Genomic DNA, 18102 nt, shown 5'->3' with positions numbered 1-18102 from the left:
CTCCCTGTCAAGCTGAACTCCTGGGGTCTTCCCTGCCCCTCCTCAGCTCCCCGGGGCCCCTCCCCACCGGCCAAGCCCCACCCCGCACACAGTTGGGGTCCGCACCTCGAGGGGAACCTCTCTTGAGTCAGGGGGACATTGGACACCCAGACCGGCTGCATGTGCCAAGGCTGCCCTGGGAGGGGAGGGCACCATCCTCATCCTAAGCACAATTTCACTGAATAAGGGCCTTAGTCATCTCTCCTTTTGCAGAGAATGTGGACGCAGGCATAGATGTGGAGCAATTCTCCTGCATTGCCGGTAGGATGGTAGTTTCACACAAATGCCTCGGAAATCTGTCCGTCTGTATCTACTGAAGGTGAACCTACTAGTGTCCTGAGACCCGCCAGTTCCAACCCCACCGATCTTCCCATTCAAACCACGTGCACGTGCTCGCCAAAACCCACACACGAGAATGCCCAGAGCAGGGCACGATCTGAAACAACTCCAACTCAGAAATGATGGAGAAGCCCATCAGGAGTTGGACAGACAAGACGAATGGTGAAGTGTCACAGGACAGAAGAGCACACACCCGGGAGAAGGGGCAACATCCAAACTATGGGCACGAACCTGCATGAGACCAAGTGCAAAATGGACCCAAAAAGCCCTATGCTGTTCGACATAGGGACGGTGGCAACATGTCGTTGTGCAGGGGGGTGGGAGGATCTGGAGGGGCCAGGAGGGGCTTCTGGGATGCGGACATGCTCTGCTTCCTCTCTGGGTTGTTGGTTACACAGGTGTGCTCGGTTCGTGAGAATTCACCAAGCTGCACGGTGAATGGATCTCTTCAAATGTATGCGGTTAAGGGTTTTCCAGAACAGTACTCTGTCGGCATGGCTCTTTTTCAGACTAAAATGGAGTGATACTAGAGGAAGCCAAGGGTCAGGATGCTCAACCCATACCTGAAACATCCCTGCTCAGACTGCAGAGGTCTTGGAGAAGCAACCACACTTCCCCAGAGACCCAGGATTCCAGAAACTCCCAAAGCCCTCACTGCCAAGTCCTGCACTTCCCCGCGCCAAGCCTGCACGCTCACCGAAAGCTCAGCAGGGCCCCCCTCTTGCACGGAGGGCATCTCCAGTGGCCAGGGAGACCACACCCATCCACAGAAGGCACGGAAGAGCTCACACCTCCCCTCCGAACCTCAGGCCAAGAGGGAACACGACGGCGCTTTGAAAGACACCCCCCACCCCGGAAAGGCTGAATTTTCCAAAGTCCAAAAACCACTTGAAGAGGAATAGGAAAAGTACTGAAATAACTTTGTAAGCACTCTGTTTTGACAACGTGCCTGAGGAATTCATCACGTTTAGCGGGGAAACGCAAGCGGTTAAATCGATTCAATGTCATGACATACGGAATTGAGGCATAATTGCCCCTGAGTGCTTGACAACTGGAAAGCACTTTGTTTCAGAAATGGAGGGAAATTTATGCTGGGAAATGGAAGAGATTGTCAAAAGTTTGATTGTAATGTGAGTGAAGCTGCGACGGGAAGGCTGGATGGAGAAAATCCTCCAGCTCTCTCACATTTTACTCCCATTCGAAATGTCTCCGAAACAGCAGCTGTGACTCCATCTTTTGCCCTAAAAGCAGTGAAATGATTATTGGAACCACAGATTTCAAACCCCAACAAGTGGTCCCAGCCCGGGTGGGCGGAAACGTTCTCTTACCAATCATGTGGTTGGCAACGTGGATTTGGATCTCTCTCTCGTTCTCAAAGGTCATCTGGCACTTGATGCACTGGTACGTCTTTTTCTGTTTGGAAGCCAAAAAGAAAGGAATTAGATAGTTAGGAACTAGAAAAGAGCATAAAGCAAAAGGTGCCTGGAGGTCCTAAGCTCAAGAATTTTCAGAACGGCTTGTGGAGACACCCCTCTCAGGCGTCTCCAAGTCATTCTCTTCCCACCGGCCTCTGAGTTCAGCTCTCCAGCCTGGGGAAGGGCACTGAGCTACCTTCTAAGGGAGCTGCTCCTCTGGTAGGTCTGGGGAGATGGCTATGATAGGACTCACCATCCCAAGGTGAGAGCACACAGTATGACCATGGAAAGGAAGTCAGGGGAGGCTGCCCCACTTGGAGCAAACCCATCTATGCAACCCCCAGCTATCCATCCATCCATCCATCTACCTACCCACTATCTACCCACCTATCCAACTACACACACACACACTCACACACACACACACACACCCATCTGTCTACCCATCGATCCATCTACCTATCCTATTATCCGTCTACATACACACCTATCCGTCCACCAATTCATCCATTCACCCTCCATCTACCCAACACCTGCCTGTCTTCCCCTACATCCATCCACCGATCCTCACTCTAACGATCCACCCACTCATCCTCCTCTCCAACCATACATCGATCTTTCCACCCATCCAACTACTGTCTCTTTTTACCAACCCTAAGGATCCTGTGACTGAGCAGGGGATACTGTTCCTGCCAATCTTGGTACAGAAGCAACTGAGGGATTCCTCATCTGCCCTAGGCACGCAAGACCCACAGCTCACTTCCACACACAGGAAGCTGAGACCAGCTGCCTCGAGGGGGTGGGAGTGGGAAAATGGAGATCATCGGAAGCTTCAGAACTTCTTGAAGTCCCATTCCAAAGAGCAGAGCTCATTCTCAACAGCTACGCCAGGCTGGGTGACGGTGAAAGCAGGCCCTTGTGGACAGGGGCAGTATTGCCTGTGTAGAGGAAGGTGAGTGGCTTTGAGTCTTTATGAAGGGCACGGGGTGGCCCTGGGATCCAAAATATCCAAGCTTTTTGAAGACCACCTCAGCTCCGGGACCACGGAGCCTCCCTCCACCCCTGGAAGAGAGAGCAGGACTTCAGAGTTCTTGGCTGAACACTCAGGCCCAACCCTCCATGATGCAGCCAGGACGAACCACCAGGGGGCTCAGTTGTCTCAGGTCCCAGGGTGACTCCAACCATTTCGGCAGGTCCCCTCGAGGGTCCCACCACCAGGCCTTTGCCCACTTAGGGTCTTCCACTCGGAGTAAACCCTTTCCATCCTCGAGGACTCCATTCAAATGCTACCTCTGCTAGAGAAGCCTCCTCTTCCCACCCAGGGGCTCCCCAGGGCCCCAAGCTTCTGTTTAAAGCATCCAGTCCCTCAGCACATGAATCTGTCCTGGTTAATTGACTTGTTTGCACACACACACACCCCCCACTACACCGTGAGTGCCCAGAAGCCCAGGCTGTGTTTCGTCCACCTGTGAGGTCCCACAGCCAGCAGAGACTTGTGCTGGGGAAACATTTGTTAAACAAAGGAGCAAAGTTGCAAATACTATGTTGCAGAAAACTCTACTAGGATGGAAGGAACGAACAGAACCAAAGCTGACTTCTATACGCTGGACCCTCAGCACCAGGCACAGGGCATAGGACCAGGGCGAGTGTCTCATGATGACTTAACGTTATTACAATTGTTGTTGGTGCTGAGCAAATGCTGGTCGAACACATGAGTGAAGAAATGACAGTCTTAGCTGGTGCCGGGAGCTTCGGTTCCAGAGGCAGCATACCCACTCAGGCTCCAGGACCCGCTCTGATAAGACTGGGGCCCTTCCTCTAGTGTTGCAGAAGAGTGGCCGAGAAGCAGGCATTTAGCCTGGAAATGCCCCGGGAAGAATAGAATGAGGCTGGGGGCGGCAGCGGGGGGGGGGGGGGGGGGGGGGCGCTGGGGGCTGGGGATTGTGGCCGCACAAGGAGACAGAGGAGACAGCGGGGACTGAGGTCTTCTCAGGGACACAGGCCTGAAGCCCCCAGTTCAGTTCAACTCCACATCCGTGCTCATGGAGGGCAATGATCTTGGGTCTCTCCACTGTCAAAATCATTCATTCCTTCCCATATATGTGCCCCACCCCCTTATGAAGGAAAGAAGGGAGGGGGGGAGGGAAGGGGGAGGGAGAACGACACACGCCAGGCATCTCCACACCAAGGAAGCCCAGAGCAGGCCGGCTGCACAAGGAAGGTCATGACCCCTTTCCATGGTTCTGCTCGGGCAGAAGTGTGTGGAGATCGTACAGAGCCATGGCTCGCTACTCCAGACCAGCGCGGGGGACAGCCCATGATCAAGGGGATTTGAGCTGTTCCTCCTACGAGCAGGTGAACGACGTGGGTTGCTGTGCTTGGTTTAAAAAAAAAAAAAAAATCACCAGGGGCCAGGCAGGATGAGACACTCTCCCAAGCATGGAGAAAGAGTCCAGGGGATTCCCTAGGGAGGGGACATTGCTGACCACAAGAGCCTGTGGTCACACACACACACACACACACACGAGCGCGCGCACACACACGCACACGCACACGCACAGCCTGCATGAAAGTGGTATGGATGTGCCCACAAGGACACACACGTACACACAAGCGCACGTATGTACACTCCCTTGCCTCAACTCACTGTCAACATACAAGACCCCCCCCGCCCCCTCCCACACACAGCAGCCTGCTGCCTGTAACACAGACACGCAGGTACAACACCTGCAGAGCATTGGGGGCGTCCTCACGACCACAGGCTCACACATGTTGATGTATACAAACTAACTCCTCCTGAGACACAAATGCCTTCAGTTCCCTCACTGGACCCCCGAGAGCGACATCCATCACGCACAGGTGTGCCCATGGCCGCACAAGCGCACGCACAGACCCCTCCCAGACACGCCCCTCTGGACCCACGTGCGGACTCCCAAGGATCCAGGTAAGCACTTGCACACACAGGCATCCACGCTCAGCCACACACAACAGGGTCACCAGCACCAAAACTCACTAAGCACGTGTATTATTTCCAGAGGCCCACAAGGACAGCCCTGCCGGCCTTGCCCGAAAAGCCAGGGGTGCCCAAGCCGCAGACACCTGGCCAGGGCCATCTGGACCTCCCTGTTGGTGGAACAGGAGTTCAGGGACAAGCAGGTGAGGACCCTCTCACTCTCTCTCCCTCCTGCTGCAACGCTGGCCAGACCCCACCCTCACCCCAATGCCTCCTCTTGGTCTGTCTGCCCCTTCTCTATCCCCAGAGACCCCCTCCGTCTCTGGAGCTTCAGGACGGACCAGAGACATAATTATACAGAGCGAGAACTTGGCATTCAAAGCCCCTCTCTGTTTCAAGCTCCTTCCCCAGAGCGCAGCCCAGGAGAACCAAAGCTGAGCCCGGGGGCGCCTTCCCCTGCCTGGCCCCAGCAACCTCAGAGAGGAGTCCAGAGCAGAGGGAGAACATGCTTGAGACCAGCAGAGGCAAGAAGAGAGGGAGAGACAGGAACGACAGCCCCCAGGCGCTGAATTTCCATGGTTGTGATGACAGCTCACATCTACTGAGCACCTACTGTGCGCAGGCTCTGTTCATTCTGAAGACTCACAGTCCCTCAGCAAGCCCCACTTTTAGGTTGGAGAAAGTGGAGTTCAGAGAGGCCAAACCACTCGGCCAGAGCCCCGCCCAGCTAATCAAGGGGACAGGGACTGGATCCCGGGCCAGCTGCCTCCCGAACCGCTGTCTGAGCAGCTCTGCTCAGCTGTACGTCCCAGAACACCACAGGAGGCCCTGGGCTAGGGGACAGGGAGCCCGTGCGGCCTGGCCAAGCCCTCTGACTTGTGTGAGAGCACCCAGTCCACCTCATCTGGCACTGTGAGGGCCTGGGGAGTCGATGGAGGGCTGGGGTCTCCCCACACTGGCCTAGAGTTGTGCTGATGTTGTTACTGCCCATTAATAGAGTGGGGGCGGAGGTAGGGGGCAGGGCGGGAACCGCCACGCTTCCCGCTCCAGCCGACAGCAGCCTCGGCCCCACAGCCCCACGGGAACCCAGTCCTCCGAGAGCTGGTTGCTATGGATACACTCCCGAGGGTCCCAGCCTGCCAGCCCCCAAGCCCTTACTCGGCCCCCAGAGTCTGCTCTTACACGCATGAGTCCTAGGGGAGCGAGGGGCGGGCGAACAGACAGCTGGGCCCCTGCCCCCAGGCGTGCCCAGGCAGGGGGCAAGGCCCCAGAGGCTGGGCCTCCACTGGGGGAAGATCCGTGCTTTGTCTAGCTCCTTTCCGCCAATGGCCCATCTGGCCAGGCCTCTACATGTGATTGTCTGCTCACCTCCTCTCTCGCAGGGCCTGGGACAGGGAGAGGAAGGCCTGTCAGGCTCCCAGAAAACAAGGCCCCTCAGGTTTGAATCTCTGAGCTGTGTATCCCTGGGTAGATGGCTCCCCCTTTCTGGGCCTGGGTACCATCCTTGCCAAAACAGAGGTCCCGGCAAAGTTCCCGGGTTGTTGCCATGGAAATGGTATACGAGCCTTTGCCCACACAGTGGAGGCTTCATGAAGGGGTCCTTGATGCAGAATCCAGGGCAGCGCCTGGAGAAGGGCAGGCTTAGGAGCAGCCCCGTGGCTAGCAGGAGCCCCCGCACTGTGGGGCTGGTGGGGGAAGGCAGGGCTGGGGTGCACCTGGGAGGAGGGCATATGGGGCCCCAGCCCTGCCACACTACCCCCACAGTCTGAACGAGAAGGGAGTGACCAAGCCGGACCCCACCCCAGCCTGCCACCAGGATGGGGTCCAGAGCCAGGCAGAACGTGGGTCAAGAACTCACTCAGCTGTGGCCCCACACTCCCTGGGTTCACGTCCCTTCTCTGCCTCTTGAAAGCTGGGGGCCCATAATGGCCAGCTGTTCTGTGCCTCCGTTTCTTCACCAGAAAAGGGAGTGTTGTAGTGTAGACAGAAAGTGCTCAGCACGTCCTTGTCCCTCGGTAAGCGTCAGCTGTGACCATAAGCAGGAGAGACAGCAAGTGATGTTTCCTGTGTGCCCCGCACTCCTTGTCTCCATTCAAGCTCAGGGCCAGACACTGTGGTCGCACAGTCTCAACACTCAGCCCCAGACGAGGCAACGGCACTGGCCAGTCACAGTCATCCATCAATCAGATGCTCGCTAAAAACCCAGAAGGGCCCCCCTCTGCCTCCCCGGTGATGTCAGCCCCGGAGACACACCCTGTCGCTACATGTGACTACCATTATCACCCTTACCCTCTGGCTTTACAGGTGAGGACAGAGGCCCGGGGAGATCAAAACCCTGCTGGGTCCTGGAAGAGGGAGAGTTTCATTGTAACCCCGCCCACCGGACTCCAGGGCCCACAGACTCCCCCAGTCCACCCACACCGACCCAGCCGGCCGGCCAGTAGAGGCTGAGCAGAGCTGAGAGCTGGCGACCTGCAGTGGGTGTCTTGTGGGACCCCGGCCCAGAGACATTCTCCATACATTCTCCTCCCACTCTCTCCAGCCCTTCTTCTCTCTCATTCTCACCCTCCAGGTCCCAGAGTCGCAGACCCCAGGTCGGATCCCACCTCCGATTCCAGAGCCCAACACCCAGAGCTACCTCCCCGTCTTCCAGTAGGCACCTGCCGCAGGTGGCCCTCCTCCAAATTCTGCCTTCCTGCCCACGGCGCCAGCAGTGGCCCTCAAGGGAAAGATACTCCCGAGATCTGCTTGGCACCTCCTCGGTCTGGAAACAGACAACAGACTCAGCGGGAATCCCCGGGCCCGTACTGTCTGACACTCAAGAGCCACGCAGGCTCCAGGCCCACCACCAAGTGCTCCTTGGCCACTGACCCCACGGCCCACTCCAGTAGCCTGAACTTGCCCTTCCTCCCTAAAACCTACTAGCTTTGGGCCTGCAGTTCCCCCCCCTTGTCTGGGAGCCCCCAAGGTGGGGTCCATTCCTGATTTTCCTCAACTGCCAGTCACCCCCAAACAATGGGTGCTTGGGACAAATCTGATGAATGAATGAAAGGATCCATCAGTCACAAAGGAGAGCAGTTACTGGGACCATTCTTAGGGTCTTCCATGCACCAGCATCTGTACTAACTACACTGTGCACCGTGGACGAGAACAGATCAGCTGGTGTTTGCAGCTAACATGGTCAACCCAAACTGTGTGGGCCCTGAGCCCTTTACGTGGAGATGATCTCCACAGATCATCAAAAGAGTCCCGAATCTGAAGCCCAGAGAGCAAAGGGACTCGCCCAAGGAGACTCAGCAAAGAAGCGAGCAAGTGCACCCCAGATCTGTAAGAAAGACGACATCATTTATAACCAGGTGTCAGCCACCGCATTCGACCCTGTACTTATCTCACACCACAGATTCCTAAAGGCAATCCTACAAAGTCCAGACGACCGTCATTCCCCCTTTTGCAGACGAGCAATTGATAAATGAGGCCCAGAGAGACAGATGACGTACGACAGTGTCACACAGCGGGAAGGGAACAAACAACCCTGGGGATCGCCTCGGAGTCCAGGACAGAGCGGATGCCCTTGACCGCCGTCCGAGAGCACGGCCTCTCTGGGCTCCTAGAGGCAACAGCACGAGGAGATACAGAGCTCAGCGGAGCCCCGAGGAGCAGGGGCAGGCTCTTACCCGGGGCACTGGCGACGTCTGGGCGCCTTTCCGGGGCCCACTGGTCTCCGGCGTGAGGTCACGGTGGTCCACCTGCATGTGGCTCTCCAGGTCCTCGGCACTCTCGAACTTGACACTGCACTCGGGACAGCGGAGGCCGGCGCAGGGCCGGTCGGCGGGCTCGGGCGGCGCCAGGCCGCCCACCTGTCCGTTGGCGCTTCGGGCCATGCAGCCGGCACAGAGGCCGTAGGGGAGCCCGTTCACGTCAAGCTTCACCAGGTCCTGCTTGCTGCGGAACTCCTTGAGGCACAGGGCGCACTTGTAGAGCTTCTGCAGCCCCTGGCCGTTGGGGGAGGACGCGGCCGAGCTGCCCGCCAGCTTCTGCATGTGGAAGGTGCCGTGGATCTTGAGCTCGAGCGTGGAGGTGACCGTCTGCATGCACACGACGCAGCGGAAGCCTGTGAGTGAGTTGCGCAGGTCCGGGTGCATCTGGCAGTGCTCGATGAACTCCTCCTCGCTCTGCAGGGGCATCTTGCAGATTCGGCAGGTGCCGGTGTCCAGGCTCTTGCTGTGGGTCACCTTGTGCTCCGTGAGCGTCAGCAGGGAGGGGAAGCGCTCGCCGCAGATGGGGCACATATAGTGCTTGGCGGGGCCCCGGTGCGTCTGCAGGTGCTCCCGGAGCCCGTTCTCTGAGAAGAAAGTCCGCGAGCACACGTTGCACTTGTGGCTGCCCTTGATGAACTCCGCCTTCTTGCGCGAGCCGTCATCCTCCCCCGGCCGGATGTTGTGGTCCCGTAGCCGGTGGTTCTGCAGCAGCACCTCCATGGTGTAGGCCGCCCCGCAGATGTCACAGCCGTACATGGGCTCCGAGGCGTCCACGTCGTCCTCGCTGGCCTCGTGGCTGTTGGGCGCCTCGGGGTTCTTCAGCAGCATGCCCTGCAGGTCGGCGGGCTCCGCCTTCTTGGCGGCGGCGGGGGGCACCCCGTTGGCCGTGCCGTTCTCGGGGGCGGCGTCGAACACGCAGTGCTTCTCCCGCAGGTGCTTCTCCAGCAGGATGATGGCGTGGAAGGCCTTGCTGCAGAACCTGCAGTTGTACTTCTTGCTGTGCGTGGTGATGTGGCACTGCAGCTCCACCTCGGTGCTGAAGGTTTCCCCGCAGAAGATGCACTTATGTGCCTTGGCCGGGTTGCCCAGGTGGCTGTGTTTGACGTGCACCTGCAGGTCGGCCTCCTTACGGAAGTCCCAGTTGCAGGCCGTGCAGCGGTACATCTTCTTCTCGTTGCTGTGCTTCACGGCCAGGTGCACCTGGATGGACACCTTGGAGTCGAAGACCTCCTGGCACAGGGTGCAGTGGTAGAGCACGAAGGTGTGCATGTCCAGCAGGTGCTTCTGCAGGTCGTCCACCGAGGAGAACTGCTTGTCGCAGCTCTCACATACGTAGTGGGTCGACGTGGTCATGTAATGCACCGTCAGGTGCTGCAGGAGGGACTCCTGGGAGTCGAAGTCCTCCTTGCACTGGGGACACGCCTGCTTCCGCAGCAACAGCTCCAGGTGCAGCTTCAGGTGGGTCTGGAAGCTCTCGAAGTTGGAGAACTTGAGGTCGCACTGGTTGCAGGGATACTCGCCATTGGAGATGGAGTTGGCGCTGGCCGAGAGCCGCTGCCGCTTGGGGGAGGACACCTCCACGTCGGACGAGACCGGGCTCTGCTCCGCCTTGGACTTCTTGCTGTGGGCGAGCGGAATGTTCTTGTGGTTCTCCTTGATGTGCTTGGTGAGCTTCAGGATGGAGCCAAAGATGGGCGAGTTGGTGCAGTAGGGGCAGGAATAGACCTCCATGAAAGACTGCGTGGGCTGCACAACGGGGGACTCCAGCTTGGCGCCGCCCACGCCGCAGTGCGCTTGCTGGATGTGCTCGGTGAGGGAGGACTCGGTCAGGAAGCCCATGGAGCACTGGTTGCAGAAGAAGGCGTTGTTGCCGTCGGGCGGGTTGGCGTTGGGGCCGCAGTGGGACACGCGGATGTGCTCCTGCAGGCTGTTGATGTCGGCGAACATCTCGGGGCAGTAGTTGCAGTGGAAGGCGGAGATGTTGCCGAACTGCATCACCGGGTAGGCGTGGTTCTTGTGCAGCTTGCGCACGTGCTCGTTCAGGTTGTACAGGGTGGGCATGGAGTCCAGGCAGATCTGGCACGTGTGGCTCTGCTGCGGCTTGTCGGCGTGGATGGTCTTCAGGTGGATCTCCAGCACGGCCAGGCTGTTGAAGTCCCGCTTGGAGCAGTAGGGGCAGCTGTAGACCACCTTGGACCAGCCCTGGCCCTCGTCCCGCATCTTCTTCTGGCCCCGCAGCGGCTTCAGGGTGGAGTCCGGGGTAGAGCCGCGCTCCACGGACGCGCTGGAGTCCGGCGTGGCGCTGCTCATGGATGCCACGCTGCCCAGCACGGGGTCGGGGCTGACGCTGTGGTTGCTGGAGTCGGGCTGCCGGTGGCTGTCCAGGTGGCAATAGACGCCCTCCACCGAGGAGAACTGCTCGGGGCACATGGGGCACTTGTGTTTCTGGTTGGCGTGGGCCTGGTGGATGTGGGCGAGCAGCGCGTTCTCGTCCACGAAGACCTCAGGGCAGTGGATGCACTGCAGGTCGGCCTTCTCGGAGAGCTGCGGGTGGCGGGTGAGCACGTGCTTCTCCAGCTCCTCGGTCTGGCTGAAGGTGTCCTCGCAGTAGTCACACATGAAGTCGTCCTTCTTGGCCTCCTTCTCCGATTTGGCCAGGTGCTCCTTGTTCTTCTTGTGCGCCTGCATGTGGCTCTGCAGCGAGCTGGTGGACGAGAAGCCGCGCTTGCACACGGTGCACTTGAAGGGCTTGCTGGAGCTGTGCGTCTTCAGGTGGATCTTGAGGTGGTCGCTGCGGGAGAAGGCCGCCTCGCACTCGTGGCAGTGGTACTTCTTGTCGCCCGTGTGCAGCTTGATGTGCCGGTCGCGGCTCCTCTTGTGCTTGAAGAGCCGGCTGCAGTAGGTGCACTTGAACGGCAGCTTGTCGCTGTGGATCTGCTCGTGCCTCTTCAGGTAGCTCAGACGGATGAAGGACTTGTCGCAGAACTGGCAAGGGTACGGCAGGCCCGTGCCCCCTTCCTCCTCGCCCAGGCCGAGGTCACACCCATCCCCGATCAGCTGCGTGGGTGACGCAACATCCTTGCTGGAGGGAGACGAGGCTACCCAGGAGAGTTGTGGGTCGTCGTCACCATCTGCAGGAGGGGGAGGCAGAGAGGAGATGAGAGGCGATTCCCCGGGCCGCCCAGAAACAAGGACAGAGCCGGCTTCTCAACAGCTCGCGGGCTGAGGCGCGGGCTGAGGCCGTGCAGCTGGCTGTCTACTGCGGGGGGTGGGGGGAGGGGGAAGGGAGCCCTGGGGGCAGGGGTGGCGTGGAGGGGGCAGGCGGAAGTGAATGGACGTGGAGGCCCTCGGTGTGCAGAGGGGTGGCAGGACGTGAAGGAGACACAGAGACACGTCTTTGTCCTCAGCGACACCTGCCTTGGCCTCACTGGACTCCGTACCACCCCCACAGGAGGTGTGAGGCCTCAAGCTCTTTCCTGACGGGGTCGAGATGTAGCCTGGAAAAAGTCACCAGAAATGACCACACAGACCGGCAGTGCCAGAGGCCAAAAGGAGGCAGGCCTTCACCTGAAGGAGACCTGGGGATGGACTCCCCTTCCAGCCCCTAGTCCTGGTGGGAAGTTCCACTTATCTTTAGGGGTGTGGGCAAAACCATGCAAGAAAAGAAAATGCACCCCAAAAAGGAAGGAAGGTAGGAGAGGAGAAGAAGAAAGGAAAAGAAAAGAGAAAAAAGAAAATGCACCTTCATGAATTCTGCTGCACCACATTTGGGGACGGAGCTGGGTCTGCTGCTACAGGGAGCAGACACACCTAGGAGGCGAAGGTCCTGGGCACATGGCATCAGACCCAGCAGCACAAACAGGAGTAATCAAAGGGCGCCTGAGACAGATCTGCAGGGTTCCCAGCCAAACCATCTTTAGAAGGGGTGCTTGCTCTGTTCCCTTTTCACCCCTGGCTTTGCCCCCAGTCTGCTCAGGACCCTGGGAGATGGCCTGATGCGGAGCAACTAGGGGATGAGCCTGGGACCCAGACGGCCCCAGAGCTCAGTCCTCCATGAGCCCTTATGCCCACCTTGGCAGGCAGGGGAGGCTGTCCTTGCCCAGATGACCACATGGCCAACCTCCCTGGCCTTCGCCAGCCCATCCAGCCTCAGAGGAAAACTAAACAAACCCAGGCCTGGCCGTTTCTGGAAAAACAAAGGCACATAGAACACAGGGAGCAGAGCGGGTGAGGTTCCCCACCCCCATGCCTCGGTGGGGGTGGGTGGGGGTTGGACCGAGCCAATCCGAGAGGGAATGAGTTCCACAGCTCAAGTTTCCCGTCAGGTGGATTTAAAACTTAATAATGAATGAAACGGTCCGCAGGCTGCCTCGGGCAGGGGAGAGACCAACAAAAGCTCAGATTCGGCTGCACTGACCTTGGTCTTGTAACCCCGAGGAAATAAACCACTGCCCTCACCAGCACAGCTTAGTCTCCAGAAAAAGCCTCACGGACGTAACCCAGAAAGTCTGGGCCAGAGGCAGCCAAGACACACAATCACATCCGTTCACACGCTCGGTCCCCACCAGGGCTCACACACACTCACACTCACCTGCAGGCACGAACGCTCACATCTGGTCGCACTCACCGCAGCCACAGGCATGGCCCTGGCCCCAAGGGTCCCATACCCTGAGGCTCTCACACTTGCCTCTGCTGTCCCAGGCAGGGTCTTGAGGGGTCTGGCTCTGAGCCTCTTCCTGGTTCCTACCCACCAACCCCAATGTCCCACCCCTCACACACACACCCGGCCCCTGGCCTTGCCCCTGACTGTGCCCCTGACGGTGCAAGTATGGGCCTGACCCCAGCCCGCAGCACCAGCGGAGCTCTGCCTGGGAAGACGAGGCTCTCTCCAAAGCTCCCAGCCCCACGTCCTCTACCTCCCGGCAGCCTCTGCACCTCTGAAGCCCAGCCGCCCAGCCTGGCACAGGGCACCTCCCAGAACGTCCTCCCGGGGTGAGGGCGCCTGCTCCCCTGGGGGGCCTCCCATTACAGGGCCCTTCGGACGGGGAGGGAAGGATGCAGCCGCTGCCAGCGCCTTGGATTAGACGCGTTGGGAGATGCCCCAGCCCCTGACTGGTAATTCCCAGCTCTTGCCAGCTGGGCTCCACGGGGCACAGACAAAGGGACCCAAGGGAAGAGATGGCTAGAGCCGGGGCAGCTGGGGGACCTGCTGGGCCCTCGCCCCCTGGCCAGGTTCAAATGGCTTTTTATTATCTTGATGCCTTAGCTCAGACTCACTCAAGCTGCCACGGAGCCCTTCCTGGGCGCCTGGTGCTCTGCTGAGTGCTTTTCTCACAACCACCGATGCAGTGGGAGCAGGGCCCCTCCTGCCGTACGAATGAGGAGCCGGAGACACAGACAAAGCGACCTTCCCCAGGAAATGAGAGCACCAGGACATGCGTCTGGATAGCCTCCATGGGTCCGTTGCCTAAAACCACCCCCGCATGGGGGAGAAAGGCGAGAGGATCACCACGTCCAGCCTCCAATGCAATCACAGGCTGCCTCTCGTTTGAGCCCTCCCCGAAAGCACGACCCCAACCAGCCCATGATCTGCACTCAGGGAAGGGCCTCCAGAGACCAGAGAGGAGCCGGGCATCACAGGGCTGAGGAGCAGGGCACACAGACTTGAACCCAGGTCAGTTCAAGGGTGAGTGAGACCAGGAACAAGCCTTGCCCCGAAGACCTCAGCTGGACAGGTCTTTCTGCCAGCGCTCGTTTGTTCCGAAGCCCTGCAGCCCATGGGGATGAGAGAGCACCCCCTCCCCCCGCCCCCCCACTGGCTTCTTCGTCAGCCTAGACGTATTCCTCTTCAGCTCTCCAACTCGGTCTGACTCAGTTTCCACATGCGAGGAAAGGGAATCAGGTGAGAAGCCGATGAGAAAAATGAATGCAAATAGGCACTATTACTCCCCTTACATGAAACGACCAGAAAACGTACATCGGCAGAGCCAGAAAGCAAACCATCGGTGCCCGAGGCTGGAGTAGGGAGGAGGAAACTGCAGATGAACACGAGGCAGGCTTGTGAGGTCATTGCAATGCCCCAAACTAGGCTGTGGTAAGCCGGCCCCGCAGCAGCTCTTTAACTGCTTGCTTCAAACACGTTCGTGGACGTACAAATTATACTTCAAAAAAGCCCTTCCACAAATGCACTATTTGGCCAATAATCATAATCAGCACTAACTAGTACCAGCAGTGCTGATGACATGAGTGGCCACATTTACGGGGCACGCTTCGGGCCAGCACGGGGACTGCTGCGCTTACCCCACTTTGCGTCCTCCCATCGTCACGACCACTGGTGACACCCCGCTTTTGACAGGAGGAAGCTGAGGCTCAGGGAGGCACGGAACCTGCCCTCGGTCCCATGGCCCGGGCGCCACATCTCCCAACGTCTCAGGCTTCTGCTCACCCTGGTCCCGCCAGACTTGGAGAAGGAGAAATCAACCTGCCCGGCCCCCCCCAGTCCCCAAGGCCCACAGCTGTGCCGCCCGGTTGGCTTTATTTTTCTGCAAACAAGCTTCAAAATGAGTTTCTGGGAGCCACAAACAGAGCCACTGCTGAGATTATAATCATCGGAAGAGAAATGACCATAAGGCCCCTTACACTGAAAAGGTCCAATGGTGGGGGGGGGGGCAGGGATAGTAGGAAACAGGGTGTTGACACAGTAAGTCCCAAATTCAGGCTGCACTGTTTAAAGACTTCTGTCTAAATACATTTGACCTTGGCTGCTGCTGGCCCACCCCTCCCAAGTACACTTTGCTTTGGGGGCGCTCAGCTTAGTGCTACAGGAGTAGGCTGGAGAGACGCGCCGGGGCCACAGCTCCCAGGATGTAGGTGCGGGGATGCCGGTAGAGGAGGGGGGCTCCTTGCCTTACTGGGAACGCTCCTCTTACAAGGGCACGCACACCGCAAATGCAGCCGTGACTGCATACTCTCTCTGGCGGGGGTGCAGAAAGTGGGTACAAGCGATCTCAGGAGCCCCTGCGACTCAAATGTTTCAGAATTCACCGAGAAGGCAGGTCCGAGAGAAGTTCCGTTCAATCAGCTACCTTGTTCCTTCCAATTAAATACTTATAACGTTTACTGTTGCCTGGCTGCCTTCTAAGAGCCTCGCGTGTGTTAACACATTCAGTTCTCTCGACAGCCCAATGAGATGGTTACTGTTACTATCCCCATTTACGGCTGAGAAAAGTGAGGCACAGAGAGGTTGAGTAACTTGCCAGGTTCCACACAGCTGGCGGGCAATAGAGCCAGGATTCAACCCTAATCAGTCTGGTTCTGTGTCCCACTGTTTCTTTCCTTTGGGGGATGGGGGATGCATCCCCAGAGAAGATCTAGAGCCAAATGCAGTGACTAAGGCAGGCCCTCCGCTTCCCCTCCTCCTAGAATGAGTACTAAGTAATATGGCAAAATGAGTACAGAAATCACTTTCAAAACGGAGATTAAAGTCATTTAAAAATGACTAATCCTGCAAAAAAGCCTGGTAGGAAATGGGAGGCTTTTGCTGTCTGCTGCAGGAAGAGAACCAAAACAACCATAAAAGAGGGGAGAAATTTCGATAAGAATTCAATTAAGGGGCAAAAAGAACATTAACCGGGCTTGAGGATGCACCCATGGCAGAAGGTTCAAGGCAGACGGCAAGCTCGCGTGGGGTCACTGGGGGCACTGAGCAGGCAGACCCGCGGCCGCCCGCACCGCCTCCCATGCACCCTGCCTGCGCAGAGCAGAGGGGCCGTCGCCCGGAATGCCGGGGATCCTCAGCCGCCTGGCTCCTCCAGTCACGGGGTTGCCGAGGAAATGCCTGGACAGAGGCGGGACGGCAGGCGGGTGGCCCCAGGCCACTGGAATGAGCAGAAGGAGGGACCTTCCCGCAGTGTGGACACAGGCTGAGGAGGGAGTGAGCCCTCATGACCAGAGCTGTGCGAGAGGGATAAATGGCTCTGAAAAGAGCCCCGGGAGGTGCCCTGCAGCGGATGGGAAAGGGAAAAGCACCGATAGCCAGTGGCTCCAGGTTTCTAGGACCTTCCCCGGCTGGGCAGTGCCATCCAAGTGAATGAAACTGACCAGATCTTCCAGACCATGAAAAAAGGCTGAGGAACAGCAAGCAAAGTGCCTGGGGGAGAATGTGTTGGGGGCAGAGGGAGGAGAGCAGGACAGAGTTCATCAGGAAATTCTGCACCTTGGCTGCCTCTGTTATAACAGGGGAAGTTGGAATTTTGGTCTCCTCAAGGTCCCTTCAGGGTGAATATAAAGGTCATTTTGTGCAAGATTCCGAGCATCCAGACTGTGTCCATGAGAGCTGGAGCTTTCCACAGAAAGGCCTGGCAAGTCTCCGTGAGACGCCACGAGGTCTCCTCACCACTGCCCCATTTCTTTGGAAAAATGAAAATCGCCAAGGAGACAAGGTCCCCACAGGACCAAGCTCTATGGTCCTCCAAGTAGAGCCTCCCCTGTGCCTCCATCAGGAGCAACAGGAACGAGAATCTCAGTGAGCCTTCCCCAGCTCAGAGAAATGGGAACACAGACTCGGGCACCATGTAAACCAATCCTGTGTGATACAGCAGGTCCAGAGAGAGAAGGGGACTTCCAGGGATGAAAAATTGGGAGTGACTGCCCAGAGTACTGTCTTCAGAAGGATTATAAAGCCAGATCTGGGCTCAGAAGACATGAGTGCTGAAATCAGCTGGTGATGTCTGCCGTGAGCACGGGTCTGTATATGTGGGATGTTCCAACGACACTGAGCAAATCGGACGAAGGTGTCTCCTGACTCCCAGTGCTAAAGAAGAGGGCTTTAGTCAGGAGGTTTCTTCCTCCAAGAAAGGAGCTGCCTATTCTCTCTGAAAAGGGAGGCCTTGAGGCAGGGTCTCGAAAATCCTGTTGTTCAAGTACAGATAAGAGGACTCAGAAGAGTGAACCTGCGTCAGGACATCCACAGACTGTACTCCCCATGAGGCAGCCAGAGCCTAAACAGGTGTCTTTCCAGACTGAAATGATACAAGTTCAGCTGGAGGGATTGGGGGGGGCGGGCATCTGGCCATATTCCTGATTTCTTTTCAGGAAACTTCGAACCTACCCATCTGTGTCTCTACATCCCCTGGAAGCCTGGTGCCACAGAGGGAACATGGGGGCACCTGGCAAGCTTGGAAGCCCACTGCTGGGGCTGCTTCCAGCTCACAGGGACGTCCGCTTCCCTGGGAGACCTGAGGTTCCCTTCCCAGCAAACCCCAGGCAACTGGGGAACCTGGATCCCAGGACAAAAAGGCCCAGCAGGACACAGGGACCAGGAGGCCAGAGCATCTCAGTGTCTACCAGGGGCTCAGCCCCCAGAGACAGAATCTAGTCTCAGACTAGGCCTGAGCAGAGCAGAGGCCACAGGCAGCAGGGAGCAGGGGGTGCGGAAAGCGTGCCTGCTCTGTTCCTTGCTGTCCGACCAGGGGCCAAAGGTGGCCACCCACCCCAGAATACTCCACAACTCAATGACATCCACACATGTAGAATCAATACCAGTACAAGGGGGAAGAGAGGGAAGCAAGAGGAACAGACTGTCACTCATCTCATTCCG

At 58.0% G+C, this 18102-nt stretch overlaps 1 protein-coding gene across 2 annotated transcripts in view; it reads right to left on the bottom strand.

Annotated features, from left to right (window-relative positions):
• ZNF423 (zinc finger protein 423) overlaps positions 1 to 18102 on the bottom strand; it is a 334053-nt gene that overhangs the window by 131369 nt on the left and 184582 nt on the right. For both annotated transcript variants that reach the window (XM_082711334.1, XM_082711335.1), the window contains exons 4-5: positions 8421 to 11635; positions 1707 to 1791 (exon numbers count right to left, since the gene is read on the bottom strand). In XM_082711334.1, the coding sequence (XP_082567460.1) occupies positions 1707 to 1791; positions 8421 to 11635 (3300 nt within the window). The remainder of the gene's footprint in view (positions 1 to 1706; positions 1792 to 8420; positions 11636 to 18102) is intronic.

The sequence above is a fragment of the Mustela nivalis genome (assembly GCF_964662115.1).
Source record: "Mustela nivalis genome assembly, chromosome: 18".
NCBI classification, from domain to species: Eukaryota; Metazoa; Chordata; class Mammalia; order Carnivora; family Mustelidae; genus Mustela; species Mustela nivalis.
This window is presented reverse-complemented; position numbering and strand designations above follow the sequence as displayed.